At 37.3% G+C, this 15,384-nt stretch overlaps 1 protein-coding gene across 5 annotated transcripts in view; it reads right to left on the bottom strand.

The window, feature by feature from the left end:
* The window catches only part of myo9b (myosin IXb), a 46,915-nt gene that overhangs the window by 31,074 nt on the left and 457 nt on the right, over positions 1-15,384 (bottom strand). For all 5 annotated transcript variants that reach the window (XM_048162200.1, XM_048162202.1, XM_048162201.1 and 2 more), the window contains exons 2-6: positions 12,836-13,726; positions 2,757-2,851; positions 2,442-2,504; positions 2,223-2,322; positions 1,179-1,279 (exon numbers count right to left, since the gene is read on the bottom strand). In XM_048162200.1, coding sequence (XP_048018157.1) covers positions 1,179-1,279; positions 2,223-2,322; positions 2,442-2,504; positions 2,757-2,851; positions 12,836-13,666 — 1,190 coding nt within the window. In that variant the 5' untranslated portion in view covers positions 13,667-13,726. The remainder of the gene's footprint in view (positions 1-1,178; positions 1,280-2,222; positions 2,323-2,441; positions 2,505-2,756; positions 2,852-12,835; positions 13,727-15,384) is intronic.

Below are 15,384 nucleotides of genomic sequence, written 5' to 3' on the forward strand. Positions count from 1 at the left end.
AAAAACTGCAAAGAGTTTGAAGTTATCATCATCTACAGTGCATAATACCATCCAAAGATTCAGAGAATCTGGAACAATCTTTGTGCATAAGGGTCAAGGCCGGAAATCCATACTGGATGCCAGTGATCTTCAGGCCCTTAGACGGCACTGCATCACATACAGGAATGCTACTGTAATGGAAATCACAACATGGGCTCAGGAATACTTCCAGAAAACATTGTCGGTGAACACAATCCACCGTGCCATTCGCAGTTGCCGGCTAAAACTCTATAGGTCAAAAAAGAAGCCATATCTAAACATGATCCAGAAGTGCAGGCGTTTTCTCTGGGCCAAGGCTCATTTAAAATGGACTGTGGCAAGTGGAAAACTGTTCTGTGGTCAGACGAATCAAAATTTGAAGTTCTTTTTGGAAAACTGGGACGCCATGTCATCCGGACTAAAGAGGACAAGGACAACCCAAGTTGTTATCAGCACTCAGTTCAGAAGCCTGCATCTCTGATGGTATGGGGTTGCATGAGTGCGTGTGGCATGGACAGCTTACACATCTGGAAAGGCACCATCAATGCTGAAAGGTATATCCAAGTTCTAGAACAACATATGCTCCCATCCAGACGTCGTTTCTTTCAGGGAAGACCTTGCATTTTCCAACATGACAATGCCAGACCACATACTGCATCAATTACAACACCATGGCTGCGTAGAAGAAGGATCCGGGTACTGAAATGGCCAGCCTGCAGTCCAGATCTTTCACCCATAGAAAACATTTGGCGCATCATAAAGAGGAAGATGCGACAAAGAAGACCTAAGACAGTTGAGCAACTAGAAGCCTGTATGAGACAAGAATGGGACAACATTCCTATTCCTAAACTTGAGCAACTTGTCTCCTCAGTCCCCAGACGTTTGCAGACTGTTATAAAAAGAAGAGGGGATGCCACACAGTGGTAAACATGGCCTTGTCCCAACTTTTTTGAGATGTGTTGATGCCATGAAATTTTAAATCAACTTATTTTTCCCTTAAAATGATACATTTTCTATGTCATCTATGTTGTATTTTGAATAAAATATTGAAATTTGAAACTTCCACATCATTGCATTCTGTTTTTATTCACAAATTGTACAGTGTCCCAACTTTTTTGGAATCGGGTTTGTAATTTTACTTGAAAACATTTTTCACTTACTGCTTTTTGGTCGGAGGCAGAAAACCAACCATCTCCATGGCCTGTTGAAGTCTCCTGAATTCATGTTTCATCTCCTCTTGATCCTCCAAAATTGGGATTTCCTGTGTGCGGTACACATAGAAGAGCAAACAATTAATGAAAGAAAAACTAAACAAACATATACAACAATTGCTGACTTACAGTTAAAGGGATCGTTCATCCAAAAATGGAATCTCTGCCAAAAATTACTCACCCGCATGTCATTCCTTCGTTCATCCTCGGAACACAAGTTAAGATATTTTTTGATGAAATCCGAGAGCTTTTTGGCCTCCGATAGACTGCAACATTATTACCACTTTCAAGGCCCAGAAAGTTAGTAAAGACATTGTTAAAATAGTCCATGTGACTACAGTGGTTCAATCTTAATGTCATGAAGCGACGAGAATAATTTTTGTGTGCAAAAAACGACTTTATTCAACAATTTCTTCTCTTCCATGTCAGTCTCCTACACTATTCACGTTGTAAACACAGTGCAGCACTTCCGGGTTCTATGTCAGAATGCTGGCTCATTATTGGGCGACGCTAGTCACGTGAGCAGCATGGCGCTGACGCAGGAGCCAGCCAATAATAAGCCACACCACTGTAGTCACATGGACTATTTTAATAACGTCTTTACTACTTTTCTAGACCTTGAAAGTGGTTGTTTTGCAGTCTATCGGAGGCCAAAAACCTCTTGGATTTCATCAAAAATATCTTAATTTGTGTTCCCAAGCAAAGGTTTGGAACGACATGAGGGTGAGTAATTAATGACAGAAGTTTTATTTTTGGATGAACTAACCCTTTAAGTATGAATAAACAACTATACAATTAACATGGACATGACAGCCCAGAAAATTTTGTCTTGGAAGAATGATCATTCTCAGGACAAAGAATGGTCTCTATTTGCTCTCCATTTAATCTCACTGTTGACCCGAAGACAACCGAGAACATCGTTAACACTAATTAAACCTGAAACAGCTTTATTAATGAACCCTGATTCTTTGTGATGGCTGTTCTGAGAGTTACTTGTTTGAGGTAGTGGTAGTCTTCAGGACGCCGGAGCTTGAACTCATCTTTCTCCTCTTCTGAGGCTCCAATCAAAAGATAGTAAAAAACATGGTAATTCCTGCAGGTTACATAACAAACAGGCATGGGATTCATGTTGTTGTGAAACATTTTCCACATCTCCAGCACTTTCAATTCAAATGTAAAACGAATATAGAAGACGATTTTCCTGTTTTTTACCTCTCAGTTTTTCCTCTGGACACTAGACGGCATTTCTCTAGTAAATACTTCTCAACCACAGCCCTGAAACATTGAGCAAACAGCATTAGATCAATTCTGGCATGTCATTTTTTGTAGAAAAAAAGAAGGGGAATGAGATATGATGTCATATGATGGATCTGAATTAACAGTCAGAGCAGCACAGCTCAACATTTATTTTCCATTAATAAATAAGCATTTCCTCATTACATAAAATGCATCGTCATCGCGTTCAGAAAATGTCTCATGTGAGCAGCTGTGGGTGTTCTGATGGGCAGAAGTTCACAGATGACTCACCCTCTCACAATGCCACTCTCCAGATAATTCACTTGAATAAACTTCCCAAAGCGGCTCGAGTTGTTGTTGTATGCTGTTTTGGCATTGCCAAAGGCCTGAGGAGAAGAGAATGCATCAGATATGCAAATTTATTTTGAAGAAGCAGATAAATATGTTTCAGACTAAAAGAAAAACTGTTCATGAATGCTGACAGACAACTCGTGTTGAGGCAAAAATGGTGGCCTAACTTAATCAACTCAACTTAACTAGAGACTCAAACACAGAGACTTGATCCTGAAAACACAGCCAACAGCTTCTCATTACGGAATAATGACATTCGATTATCATTATTATTGGTTTCTCAAACTACACACACATAGTTGGTTGTCATAGACAGATTACAAGAACTCTTTTAGTGGGCAGCACAGAGCTCATTTTTATATCACCCACAGAAACCACAAACAAATGAGTACTACATCAACTCAGATGGCCTTGGCCTCCATTTTGATTTGTTAGTTGATGTAGTTAATGCTGATGTATGAGTAATTTTATCCATCCTAAAATACTTCTTCCTGTTCCAGTTAAAAGTAAGAGTTCACCCAAAAATGAAAAGTTTATCATCATTTATTCAGCCATGTCAGTTCAAACTTGAATGAAAATGAAACATTAAATAAAATGTTTTGAAGACTCTCTGAACCACTCTTTTCCATACAATGAACACATATTTGGCCAGTGGCTGCCAACCTCTCAAAAAAAACATAAAAGCACTCAAAAATACTTTACCTATATGTACATGGGTCATTGACAAATAAGGTTTTTAAAAGTGCAAAAAAATTAATTAATTTTGAAGTTTTAACAATGAGATTATGTGGTTTTTGTAATCAATTAACACTGCTTTTGTCATTTATTACAAGATGGACAAAATTTGTGACCAAAAAAGTCATGCGGTTTAACCAAAATTTTGGTTTGGTTATACCGAATGACGATATTTTCAAACAATGCTAACAGGATGATCTCTAGCTAGCAAAAGGACAATCAAACATTTTATATTTAGTACAAGTTTTTAAAATATTACAACATTTTCCATGTTTTATAGCAGTTGTACCGAATGACCTGTTTTGGGACATGCATATGAGCACATGAAAACTTGAATTTTTCAAACAGTTAAAAGAGAGTTAGTTACTTTGCTTCACGACCATGTGGTTCTTTGCAGGTGTCTGAATGATGTCACATCCTTTCACATGATATTAACCGCATGACTTGATCCAAAATGGTCCCTTTATATTGGTTACTCCGAATGACATCAATGAAATTCATTTTTCTTTCTCATAACAAAGCAACGACTTCTACACATACTTTTAATACTGTTTTGCACTATGTTGATATATGATGTTATAAAATCATGCCAGAATAAAAAAAATATACACATTTATTACATTTTAAGATGTTTTAATCACAAATGAATTGGCTGTATTGGCCTTTGGACAGTTAAACCGAATGACCTTTTGACACTTCAAAATCTTTAAAGGTGCCCTAGAACTTTTTTTAAAAAGATGTAATATAAGTCTAAGGTGTCCCCTGAATGTGTCTGTGAAGTTTCAGCTCAAAATACCGCATAGATTTTTTTTAACTGCCTATTTTGGGGCATCATTAAAAATGAGCCGATTCAGGGCTACTGGCCCTTTAATTCTCGTGCTCTCCGCCCACGGAGCTCGCGCTTGCCTTGAACAGTGCATAAACAAAAGTTCACACAGCTAATATAACCCTCAAATGGATCTTTACAAAGTGTTCGTCATGCATGCGTCGGATTATGTGAGTATTGAATACTGTTATATTGTTTACATTTGATTCTGAATGAATTTGAGGCTGTGCTCCGTGGCTAACGGCTAATGCTACACTGTTGGAGAGATTTATAAAGAATGAAGTTGTGTTTATGAATTATACAGACTGCAAGTGTTTAATAATGAAAATAGCGACGGCTCTTGTCTCCGTGAATACAGTAAGAAACGATGGTAACTTTAACCACATTTAACAGTACATTAGCAACATGCTAACGAAACATTTAGAAAGACAATTTACAAATATCACTAAAAATATCATGCTATCATGGATCATGTCAGTTATTATTGCTCCATCTGCCATTTTTCGCTATTGTTATTGCTTGCTCACCTAGTCTGATGATTCAGCTGTGCAGATCCAGACGTTCTGCCCTTGTCTAATGCCTTTCATAATGTTGGGAACATGGGCTGGCATATGCAAATATTGGGGCATACACCCCGACTGTTACGTAACAGTCGGTGTTATGTTGAGATTCGCCTGTTCTTCGGTGGTCTTTTAAACAAATGAGTTTTATATAAGAAGGAGGAAACAATGGAGTTTGAGACTCACTGTATGTCATTTCCATGTACTGAACTCTTGTTATTTAACTATGCCAAGATAAATTCAATTTTTCATTCGAGGGCACCTTTAAAATACCTTTATATGTATATTGTGGATGTCATATCTTTGTTTTTTATTATTATTAAGGTCTTTGGACAAAAAAAAAAATGACCATCATGTGATTGAGTTTTTGAGAAACCCTATTTGAAATTTTGATTTGTGAGGTGTAATAAATTACACACTGCAGTTTTTAAATCTAAACTTTCTGTAGAAGGACTTTGACATGTGTAACATGTACCAACAGGCTTTCACGTTGCTCTCTATTGATTCTCAATACGTGCATACTTTCACCACGAACTGTACCATTACCATTGTTCAGGAGTCAAGACTTTATCTTGTTGTAAACTTGTTTTTAAACAAAATAGTTTCCGTGTCCCACTTCCTTGTTAAAATTGTGTAGGAAGAGAAATACTGAGGAAAGAAGATCATGAAACACCTGAATAGAGAGAACGGAAAAAGATGTTATATCTGTCAAATGATACGTTTTTAATCAGCTGGCCTGACAGAGCCTGTCTTGACATGCTGACGTACGTCGACTCGTTCTGGTATTCTGACAAAGCCAACGCCCAGGGCTTCTACACATGAAAGTTAGTTCACCCAAAAATGAAAAATCTGTCATCACTTTCTTACCCTCATGTCGCTCCAAACCTGTGAGACTTTAGCTCATCATTGGAAGATCCACATTGAAAGTCTATTCACCTAAAACTCTGATGATTCAAAACGTTCATAAAGAGATCATGTCTTTTCAGAAGACAACCGCTCGATTTGTTTATCTCTTTATGAATGTTTGTCAGAGTTTTGAGTGAATAGACTTTCAATGGAGGGACGGAAATCTCTCAGATTTCAATAAAAATATCTTCAAAGATGGAGAAAAGTCTTGCGGGTTTGGAACGACATGAGAGTGAGTAATTGATGACAGAAATTTCATTTTATGCGTAAACTATCCCTTTAAGAGCTCAACAATGTGGCCTCAATCTGAGACACTGCTGTTTTTCACTTATCCCTTTCACACTGGAGAAGTAATCGGACAAAGGTCAACCGCACTTCTCAGATGCCATATAGAGCATTAGCACCTCTCACACCTACCAAATGAAACTGAAAACTGAAATGCAAAAACAGACTCTGTCAAAAGTCAAAGTTCAGTGAAAGTAAGAGTACAAATTCAGTGCAAGTGCAACAAATTTTACTCTCAAGATGTGATGACCCAGTTTTTTGTGACCCAGTTTTGTTTCTCATAAACATCTGTTCAGTACATTTCAACACTATATAGATTTTTACATTTTAAGAAGAAAATGTAATTGGTGTTTGTCCCTACAAAAGTGTTGCACATGGTTTCCAGCACATTGATATGCAGTTGGTAAGGGTTTTAAAATGTTGTTAAAGAGTTGTTGGAGTTTTCTCAGTTTTACTCAAGTCTACCTTTAACTCTCTAGGATATTCTGGTTACTACAGAAGGCTTACAAACTGCTTCATTGCAAGTTTATGGGACTTTTTTTTATCATCATATAATGTCAGAATTGTGAGATATTAACTTGCAATGACGAGGAATAAAGTCAGAATTCAGACATTTTTCTCGCAATTTTGACTTTTTTCTCAGAACTGTGTGATATAAAGTCGCAAACCGTGAGTTATAATATCAAAATTGCGAAATATAAACTTGCAATTGTGAGAAATAGTCAGAAATTGACTTTTTTCCTCGCAATTCCGACTTTTTTCCCCTCAAAACTGTGATATACCCCGGTTTCAGACTAAAATGCATGTTTGAGTTGTTTTAACTGAAAGCAACTTGTACTGACAGATCTTAAAATATGTCAGTGCCATTATTTTGTCTCAAGATGCACAACAGTATTTTTTTTTTTTAGTGAATGTTTATAAAAGCTACTTAAATATCCTAATTGAACTAAGGCCTAATTCTGGCTTAGGCAGAAATCTGACTCTTTTCAAGTATATATCTTGCAATTCTTACTTCTTTTCTCAAATTTCTGAGATATAAACTCACAATTGCAAGTTATAAAGTCCAATTCTGATGAAAAGAGATTTATATCTTGCAATTCTGACATTTTTCTTTTCATAACATGCAATTGTGACTTTATATCAAGTAATTCTGAGAAAAAAAATCATAACTGCAAGATTGTAAACTCACAATTGCGAGAAAAAAAGTCCGAATTGTGAGGTAAAAAGTCACAATTATCTTTTTAATTCAGTGACGGAAACAAGCTTCCAGATCAGGCTGATCATTTAGAAAGATAAAAGCAAATCTCTCTTCAATAAGTCTCATGATTTGAGACATCATTCGTCATCTGTAGATCAAACTTGCAGCAGTAGGTTTAAGACATAAGTTTGGGGATACGTTCTAACCCTAAATAAAAACAGTAAAAAATAGAAGAAAAAAAAAGGATATTTGCCTTGCCCAAAATTTCCATAACATATATGCCACCGACCTTTCCTTTCTGGCTCTATTTCAGACATATCTCTTCTTATTTTGCTACAAACGGTGCTACCTTGTCAATTTCATAGCATTTAGAGTTACAGAACGAGTATGAATTATGCCTAAATTGAATGGTAATGGATTTCTAGAGATTAACTCTCTAGAGGTTAGAGCAATAAAATTCTATTATCTGTACAAGGGCTAAGCTGTTCGAATCAAGACATAAAACACAATTATCGAGGAGGTGGAGTCTCTAGCGGTGATGCATAATAGATAATAACACTGTAGGACAAACAATGTGCATATTGTTAGAGGGGTTCACCACGTGAATGCAATACACAAAGGTCTGTATGAATTAGTGAAGTGGAACACAGGGACAGGTGTTTTTGATTCAACAAAACCAAAAGCAGAGGCCATAGAACCCAGTGTGAAGCAACTCTTATTTAAAAGTACAAAAAAGTATCATAGTACTACCATTTTGTTTTGTTTTTTTACAATAAATGTAAATTTATTTAGTTGGGAGATCTTTTATATACAATAAAGTGACTTAATATCAGTATGTGCATTACCTGAAAACTAACCTTGCTTTGCTTGCATCATGTTTAATCAGCATCAGTAAAAATACCATGTTAATCTTTAATATTTTTTGTAGAAAGTGTGATACATTTTTTTTCAGGCTTATTTGATGAATAGAAAGTTCAAAAGAACAGCATTTATTGAAATAAATGTTTTATAGCATAATAAATGTCTTAACTGTAACTCTTGATCAGTTTAATGCATCCTTGCTGAATAAAAGCACAACTGAAAACTAAAAGACTTTCAAATCACATGAGCCCCTGTTTTTTTCAGAATAGAACATAAATAACATAACAAATGTTTAAACTGAGAAGTTTTACACTTTTATCCACTAAATGAGCTCGTTTCAAACTTGATGCCTGCTACAGGTCTCAAAAAAGTTGGCACGGGGACAACAAATGGCAGAAAAAGCAAGACATTTTGAGAAGATTCAGCTGGGAGAACATCTAGCAACTAATTAAGTTAATTGATATCAGGTCTGTAACATGATTAGCTATAAAAGGGATGTCTTAGAGAGGCAGATTCTCTCAGAAGTAAAGATGGGAAGAGGCTCTCCAATCTGTGAAAGAATGCATAATACTCTGTGGAATACTCTAAAAACAATGTTTCTCAACATCAGATTGCAAAGGCATTGCAAATGTCATCATCTACAGTGCATAACATCATCAAAAGATTCAGTGAAACTGGAGAAATCTCTGTACGTAAGGGACAAGGCCGAAGACCTTTATTGGATGCCGTGGTCTTCGGGCCCTCAGACGACACTGCATCACTTATCGGCATGATTGTGTCAATGACATTACTAAATGGGCCCAGGAATAATCCTAGAAACCACTGTCGGTAAACAATCCGCCGTGCCATCTGCAGATGCCAACTAAAGCTCTATCATGCAAAAAGGAAGCCATATGTGAACATGATCCAGAAGCGCCGTTGTGTCCTATAGGCCAAGGCTCATTTAAAATGGACTGTTTCAAAGTGGAAAAGTGTTCCATGGTCAGCCGAGTCCAAATATGACATTCCTTTTGGAAATACCGGATGCCGTGTCTTCTAGGCTAAAGAGGAGGGAGACCTTCCAGCGTGTTATCGGCGTTCAGTTCAAAAGCCAGCATCTCTGATGGTATGGGGGTGCATAAGTGCATACGGTATGGGCAGCTTGCATGTTTTGGAAGGCACTATGAATGCTGAAAGGTATATAAAGGTTTTAGAGCAACATATGCTTCCCTCCAGACGACATCTAATTCAGGGAAGGCCTCGTGTATTTCAGCGGGACAATGCAAAACCACATACTGCAGCAATTACAACAGCATGGCTTCGTCGTAGAAGAGCCCAGGTGCTGAATTGGCCTGCCTGAAGTCCAGATCTTTCACCTAGAGAACATTTGCTGCATCATTAAATGAAAAATAAGCCAAATGACCACGAACTCTTCAGCAGCTGGAAACCTATATCAGGCCAGAATGGGACCAAATTCCAACACCAAAACTCCAGAAACTCATAACCTCGATACCCAGACTTCTTCAAACTCTTTTGAGAAGAAGAGGAGATGCTACACCACAGTAAACATGCCCCTGTAAACTATTTTGAGACATGTAGCAGGCATCAAATTTGAAATGAGCTCATTTTGTGCATAAAATATTTGTGTAAAATTTTGTTTAAACATTTGTTATGTTATCTATGTTCTATTGTGAATAAAATATTGGCTTATGTGATTTGAAAGTCTTTTAGTTTTCATTTTATTTAAATTTAAAAAACGCCCCAACATTTCCAGAATTCGCGTTGTATTACACTTACTGACCTCAAACTTTTGAACACTAGGGTATCAAGGAAGCTAATCTAATCATTTCAAGTTCATGTTTTATTTATAATTTTCTATGACACATGAGATCCAATAATCATATAATCTATTTATTTGAATAATACACATCAAATATTAATGGTCACAACTTCAACGCATGACCATACGCTAGTTTCAATCTGATTGCTTGTTCTGCTTCCTTTAGCATAATATAACCTAATGTTTTTTTTTTATCCTTCTTTGTAAGAAAGTCTATTTTAAACCAGTACGCATCACACAAGTCGCTTGTTCCTCTTAGCCATTCACTTTCTTTGTAAGAAGTACTGCAGAACTGAGAGGGGCTGGGACGTGCTGATAAAAGAAAGCTTTTAAGAAAAACAGAACTTGTTCGACCGGTTTAGGATCAGATTGGGAATCCCAGTTGGTTCGTGCATGACAAACGGTGACTGACAGCTCAGTTTAATAGGGCGGGACTTCGGGTCACAGTAAAGAAAACCCATGAATTACGAGCCATTTCCTCAACAGAACTACATTTGCACATTAGTAGCACTTCATACTAAATTCTGAACGGGAAATGTAGGAAGTGGACCGTTCAGAGATATATACCATACTTGTAATGAATACATTGTATAAACAGTGGAAAAACTCAAACTCCTAAGAGTGTTGTGAATTCCCTTCATTGTTTATGTATTAACAATGGTAACACCTAAAAATATCAGAGTGTGTTGAAACCCTTAAACTGTGACTCAAAGTGTGTTTCATGATCTACAGTGTCTATTTAAAGTGTTCAAGGAGACAGAGGTCTGTTCGTTGTCCCCTTTTCCCTGGGAGATGCAGAGGAAGCGTTATGAAAGTGCCCTGGTGTGTGGCGTGGCCGAATGGTTTCTAGATCCTTATTTGACCATACTTAAGGGAGGAAAGGGGGAACCATCCTCACACAATTTGTTGCATTTGATTTAAGGACAGTGTCAAACTCTTCAGAGTTTCACTATTAACAGTCCTCAACATGAACAGCTAAAAGCATGCAAAATACATTGAGAGGGCAAGCCACTTCCTGCAGAGAGGTCATCATTTCCGCCTGAAGGAGACTCCTTATCATTACATCAAGATATAAAGATGAGACAAGCTACCCAATAATAAATCATGAGACTACAGTTACAAACGTGATACAGAGCGTACAGGAAAAAAACATAAAGTAGTGGATTGATGGCCCTGTTTGTTCAGGTGTTTCTTCAACTTCAGGCAGTTTTATGTCCTTTTTATTAAAGGCATCCTTGATTATGATTTCATTTTTTTAACTTTAGTTAATGTTGCTGTTTGAGCATAAACAACATCTGCAAAGTTACGACGCTCAAAGTTCAATGCAAAGGGAGATATTTTCTTTTAAAGAAATTGCTGTTTATGGACTACAACAAATGGCTGGTAGGGACTACAACGAGCTTCTTCCTGGGTTTGTGACATCACTAACCCCAAAATTTATATAAACCCCACCCCTGAGAACACGCAACAAAGGGGGCGGGGCCATGTTGGGCTGCTTTAGAGAAGAGGAAGAGTTGTTGTAGTAGAGTGTTGTTGACATGCCGTCATTTTACGCCGGACTGCTTCACAAATGAGGGTCAATTCAACGCTGGATTTGCACAAAAGATGAACATGACGGCACATGCTAGTGGATGAGTTGAATCAACTCCACAGCAAATACATAAATTTATCCACTAACCATTCAGAAACATCCAGTTTCATTCTAAAAGTTGTAACTTCTTCCTGAGTCTCTCCATCAGTGTCCGACTCCGGTTTGAACAATGTAAGGCTGAACACCGTTACTGACAATCCTCATTTTGGCTGCGTGAGATTCTCCAGCTTTGTTTTTGTTGAGCAACCGAAGCATGAGCTGTTAAAGCTCCGCCCTCTTCTGGAAAGTGGCTCGGGAGCAGCTCATTTGCATTTAAAGGGACACACACAAAAATGGTGTGTTTTTGCTCACACCCAAATAGGGGCAAATTTGACAAGCTAATAAATGATCTGTGGGGTATTTTGAGCTGAAACTTCACAGACACATCGTGGGGACTCCAAAGACTTATATTACATCTTGTGAAAAGGGGTGTTATAGGTCCCCTTTAAAACGTTTTATTTTATTTTTGTTATAGGAAGATCACCTTAAAACTGACTACCTGATATAAGTAAGTTTAATTACTAAAATGACTAAAATATAAAGCTGAAATAAAAAAGAATAAAATCCCCCAAAAATAATAAAATGACAAAAAGCACATTTTTACTTTTTACACTAAAACTAAAATGAAAACTGAAAATGTTAAAATAAAAGCTAAATATGAATAATACTAATATAAAAGTATATGCATAATACTAAAATAAAACTGACTTGGATACTGAACATGTTATTTAATATTGTGTATAAAGGATACAAAAATTCTAGCTATGAAATAAGCATTAGCGAAACATAGTCTGAGTTCGAGATGATATTTTCACGGTCTTGGTCTTGTTACGGACTCAAGATTCAGTCTTGATCCTGACTCAACCTTCTTTTGGTCTTGGTCTTGACTGATCTCAACATGTCCATTATTTCCACTACAGAAACACTATTAAACCCAATACATATTTGAAATGTGGTGGAAAGTCTCTTGAAGTGCAAAAAAGCCCATAGTTGAAAAAACACTGTTTATCGCTGAACCCTGAACAAGGCTGCCATTCATCCAATGCACATAATCCTTCATGAAACAGCAATTACATCAGGGGCTCAACATAACTTCCCATTTTACACCTTTCTTGGTTTCCTATTACAACTAGATTGCTACCAGACTTCAAAGTAGAAAATAAATAGGTGATAAACCTCAAACCCACAACAAGACTTACCTCAAGCACAGGGCCTGCCCCCAAAATCGTTCGTTCCACTCCACTAGTATAGCCCTTCTGGCTGAGGGCAGTCAGGCAGTGAATAAGGAAGTTGGTGCTTTGGGTTTTACCAGAACCACTCTCTCCAGAGATGACGATGCACTGGTTAACCCGTTTGTTCAGCATTGTGTGGAAGGCAGCATCCGCAATGGCAAAGATGTGAGGTTCTAGCTTGCCCAGCGTGTGGTTCTCATACATCTTGACATATCTGGGATTGTAGATGGGGAGAAACTTGAAGGGGTTGACGGCGATAAGGATGTTGCTTGCAAATGTGTAGATCTTCTGCTTGTGGAAGCGATGGCGTAGGGTTCCCAAGATGCTCTCCTCCGTCAGCTCGGGGAGGTTACATAAATCGTTGTATTCCTGAGGCTGCTGCGCAACAAAACCCCGAGTCACAAGTCCCTGAGCCACCTTTTCTCGCCGTACAGACTTCATAACGTCATACTGGATGGATCCATCGTTGCATCCCTCTTGAAGGGTGAAAAAGTATCCGTCACTTTGAGGGTGCTTATCTTGGGCCTTTCTAGGCCAGAGCAGGACTCTTTGAACGGGAAGATCGCTCGCTTGAAGGACCCACTCCTCTCCGCCGTACTCTTGGACCTCCACGAGGACGTAAGGCTTGGATGCGTCCAGGCCAAGTGTGGTGAGAGCCATCTTGATGACAGTGGCAGCTGTTGCCTCTTTTGGGACCCTGAGGATGCATCCTTGCCCAGGTTTGATGGACAACCTGGGGTAAATTTGCAGAGTGCAGAGCGTTTCATCGCTTGTCGCCAAGCCGTTTGTGACATTCATTCTTTAAAAGCACAGACATGCATCAGCATACCGCACTGCACAGTACAGCATGATAAAGATCTGGAGATGAAAGAGAAGAATGCAAGTTTGAGCAAGAAACAGCAGTCAGGCCACCAGTGCACTTGTACATACTTGTCTAATGTGAGAAATGTAGCAGTTTATAAATAAGCATAAACTCTGTGACACACAACAAACAATATATATTTTTAATTTCAGCGTTTAAGCACTGCTTTATTTATTTGTTACCGTTTTTCTCTGTCTATTTTGGTTAAAGGATTAGTCCACTTTCAAAGAAAAATTTCCTGATAATTTACTCACCCCCATGTCATCCAAGATGTTCATGTCTTTCTTTCTTCAGTCGAAAAGAAATTAAGGTTTTTGATTAAATCATTCCAGGATTATTCTCCTTATAGTGGACTTCAATGGCCTCCAAACAGTTGAAGGTCAAAATGACAGTTTCAATGCAGCTTCAAAGAGCTTTAAACGATACCAGACGAGGAATAAGGGTCTTATCTAGCGAAACGATTGGTCATTTTTGACTGTATATGCTTTATAAACACAAATGATCGCCTTCCAAGTGCTACCGCTTTCTGTATTCTTCAAAACGCTTACGCTGTATGTTCTACACCTTCCCTATTCTACTTACGGAAAAAAACGGAACTGGCGCCGCGTTCGTTCCGTAAGTTGAAGCACGTGCAAGGCGATAATTTGTGTTTATAAAGCATATACAGTCGAAAATGACAGATCGTTTCGCTAGATAAGACTCTTATTCCTCGTCTGGTATCGTTTAAAGCCCTTTGAAGCTAAACCTTAATTTCTTTTCGACTGAAGAAAGAAGGACACGAACATCTTGGATGACATGGGGGTGAGTAAATTATCAGGAAAATTTTATTTAAAAGTGAACTAATCCTTTAATTCATTCTTACTGTTGCATGTGATGTGAACCATGTTAAAATATTATGTGACAAAAGGTTTCCTATAGGTTCATAACAGGTTTTTGCCGACATGAAAAAATACTATAATATGTACTATAGTAAAATATAGTAAAGTGTACTATACTGCATATATTATAGTATTTACAACACTTTCCCCTGGTTTCACAGATAAGGCTTAAGCTAGTCCTAGACTAAAATGCATGTTTGAGCTGTTTTAACTGAAAGAAACTTGCACGGACAGATCTTGAAATATGTCAGTGCCATTGTTTTGTCTAGGGTATGTTTATAAATGCTTCTTAAATAACATAACTGAAATAAGTCTGTGAAACCGGCCCATAGTAATGAATGCTACAGCATACTGTACTTTAGCTTTTACTACAGTAAACTGTAGTGTATTCATTGTAGTATAATATACCCTATAGCTGTAAAAAACCTTATTTATTGGGTAATTTATTTATATTAGGCTACTATAGTTGTTAGATTACTAAAGCAACTATAGAATTACCACAACAAATGAATCCAAGTACTTTACTATAGTAAAACTATAATATTTACTAAAGTATTTTTACATGTGGGTGTTATATATATATATATATATATATATATATATATATATATATATATATATATATATATATATAGCTATTTTTAATGTGTGTGTGTGTGTGTGTGTGTGTGTGTGTGTATTTGAAATTTAGATAAAAATACAAAAGTACAAATTCCATCCTGGCATAGCAAATGTATTTCAATATAAACAATAAAACGCATCCAATAATCAACAAA

Source organism: Megalobrama amblycephala, linkage group LG17 (genome assembly GCF_018812025.1).
Source record: "Megalobrama amblycephala isolate DHTTF-2021 linkage group LG17, ASM1881202v1, whole genome shotgun sequence".
Taxonomy (NCBI): Eukaryota; Metazoa; Chordata; class Actinopteri; order Cypriniformes; family Xenocyprididae; genus Megalobrama; species Megalobrama amblycephala.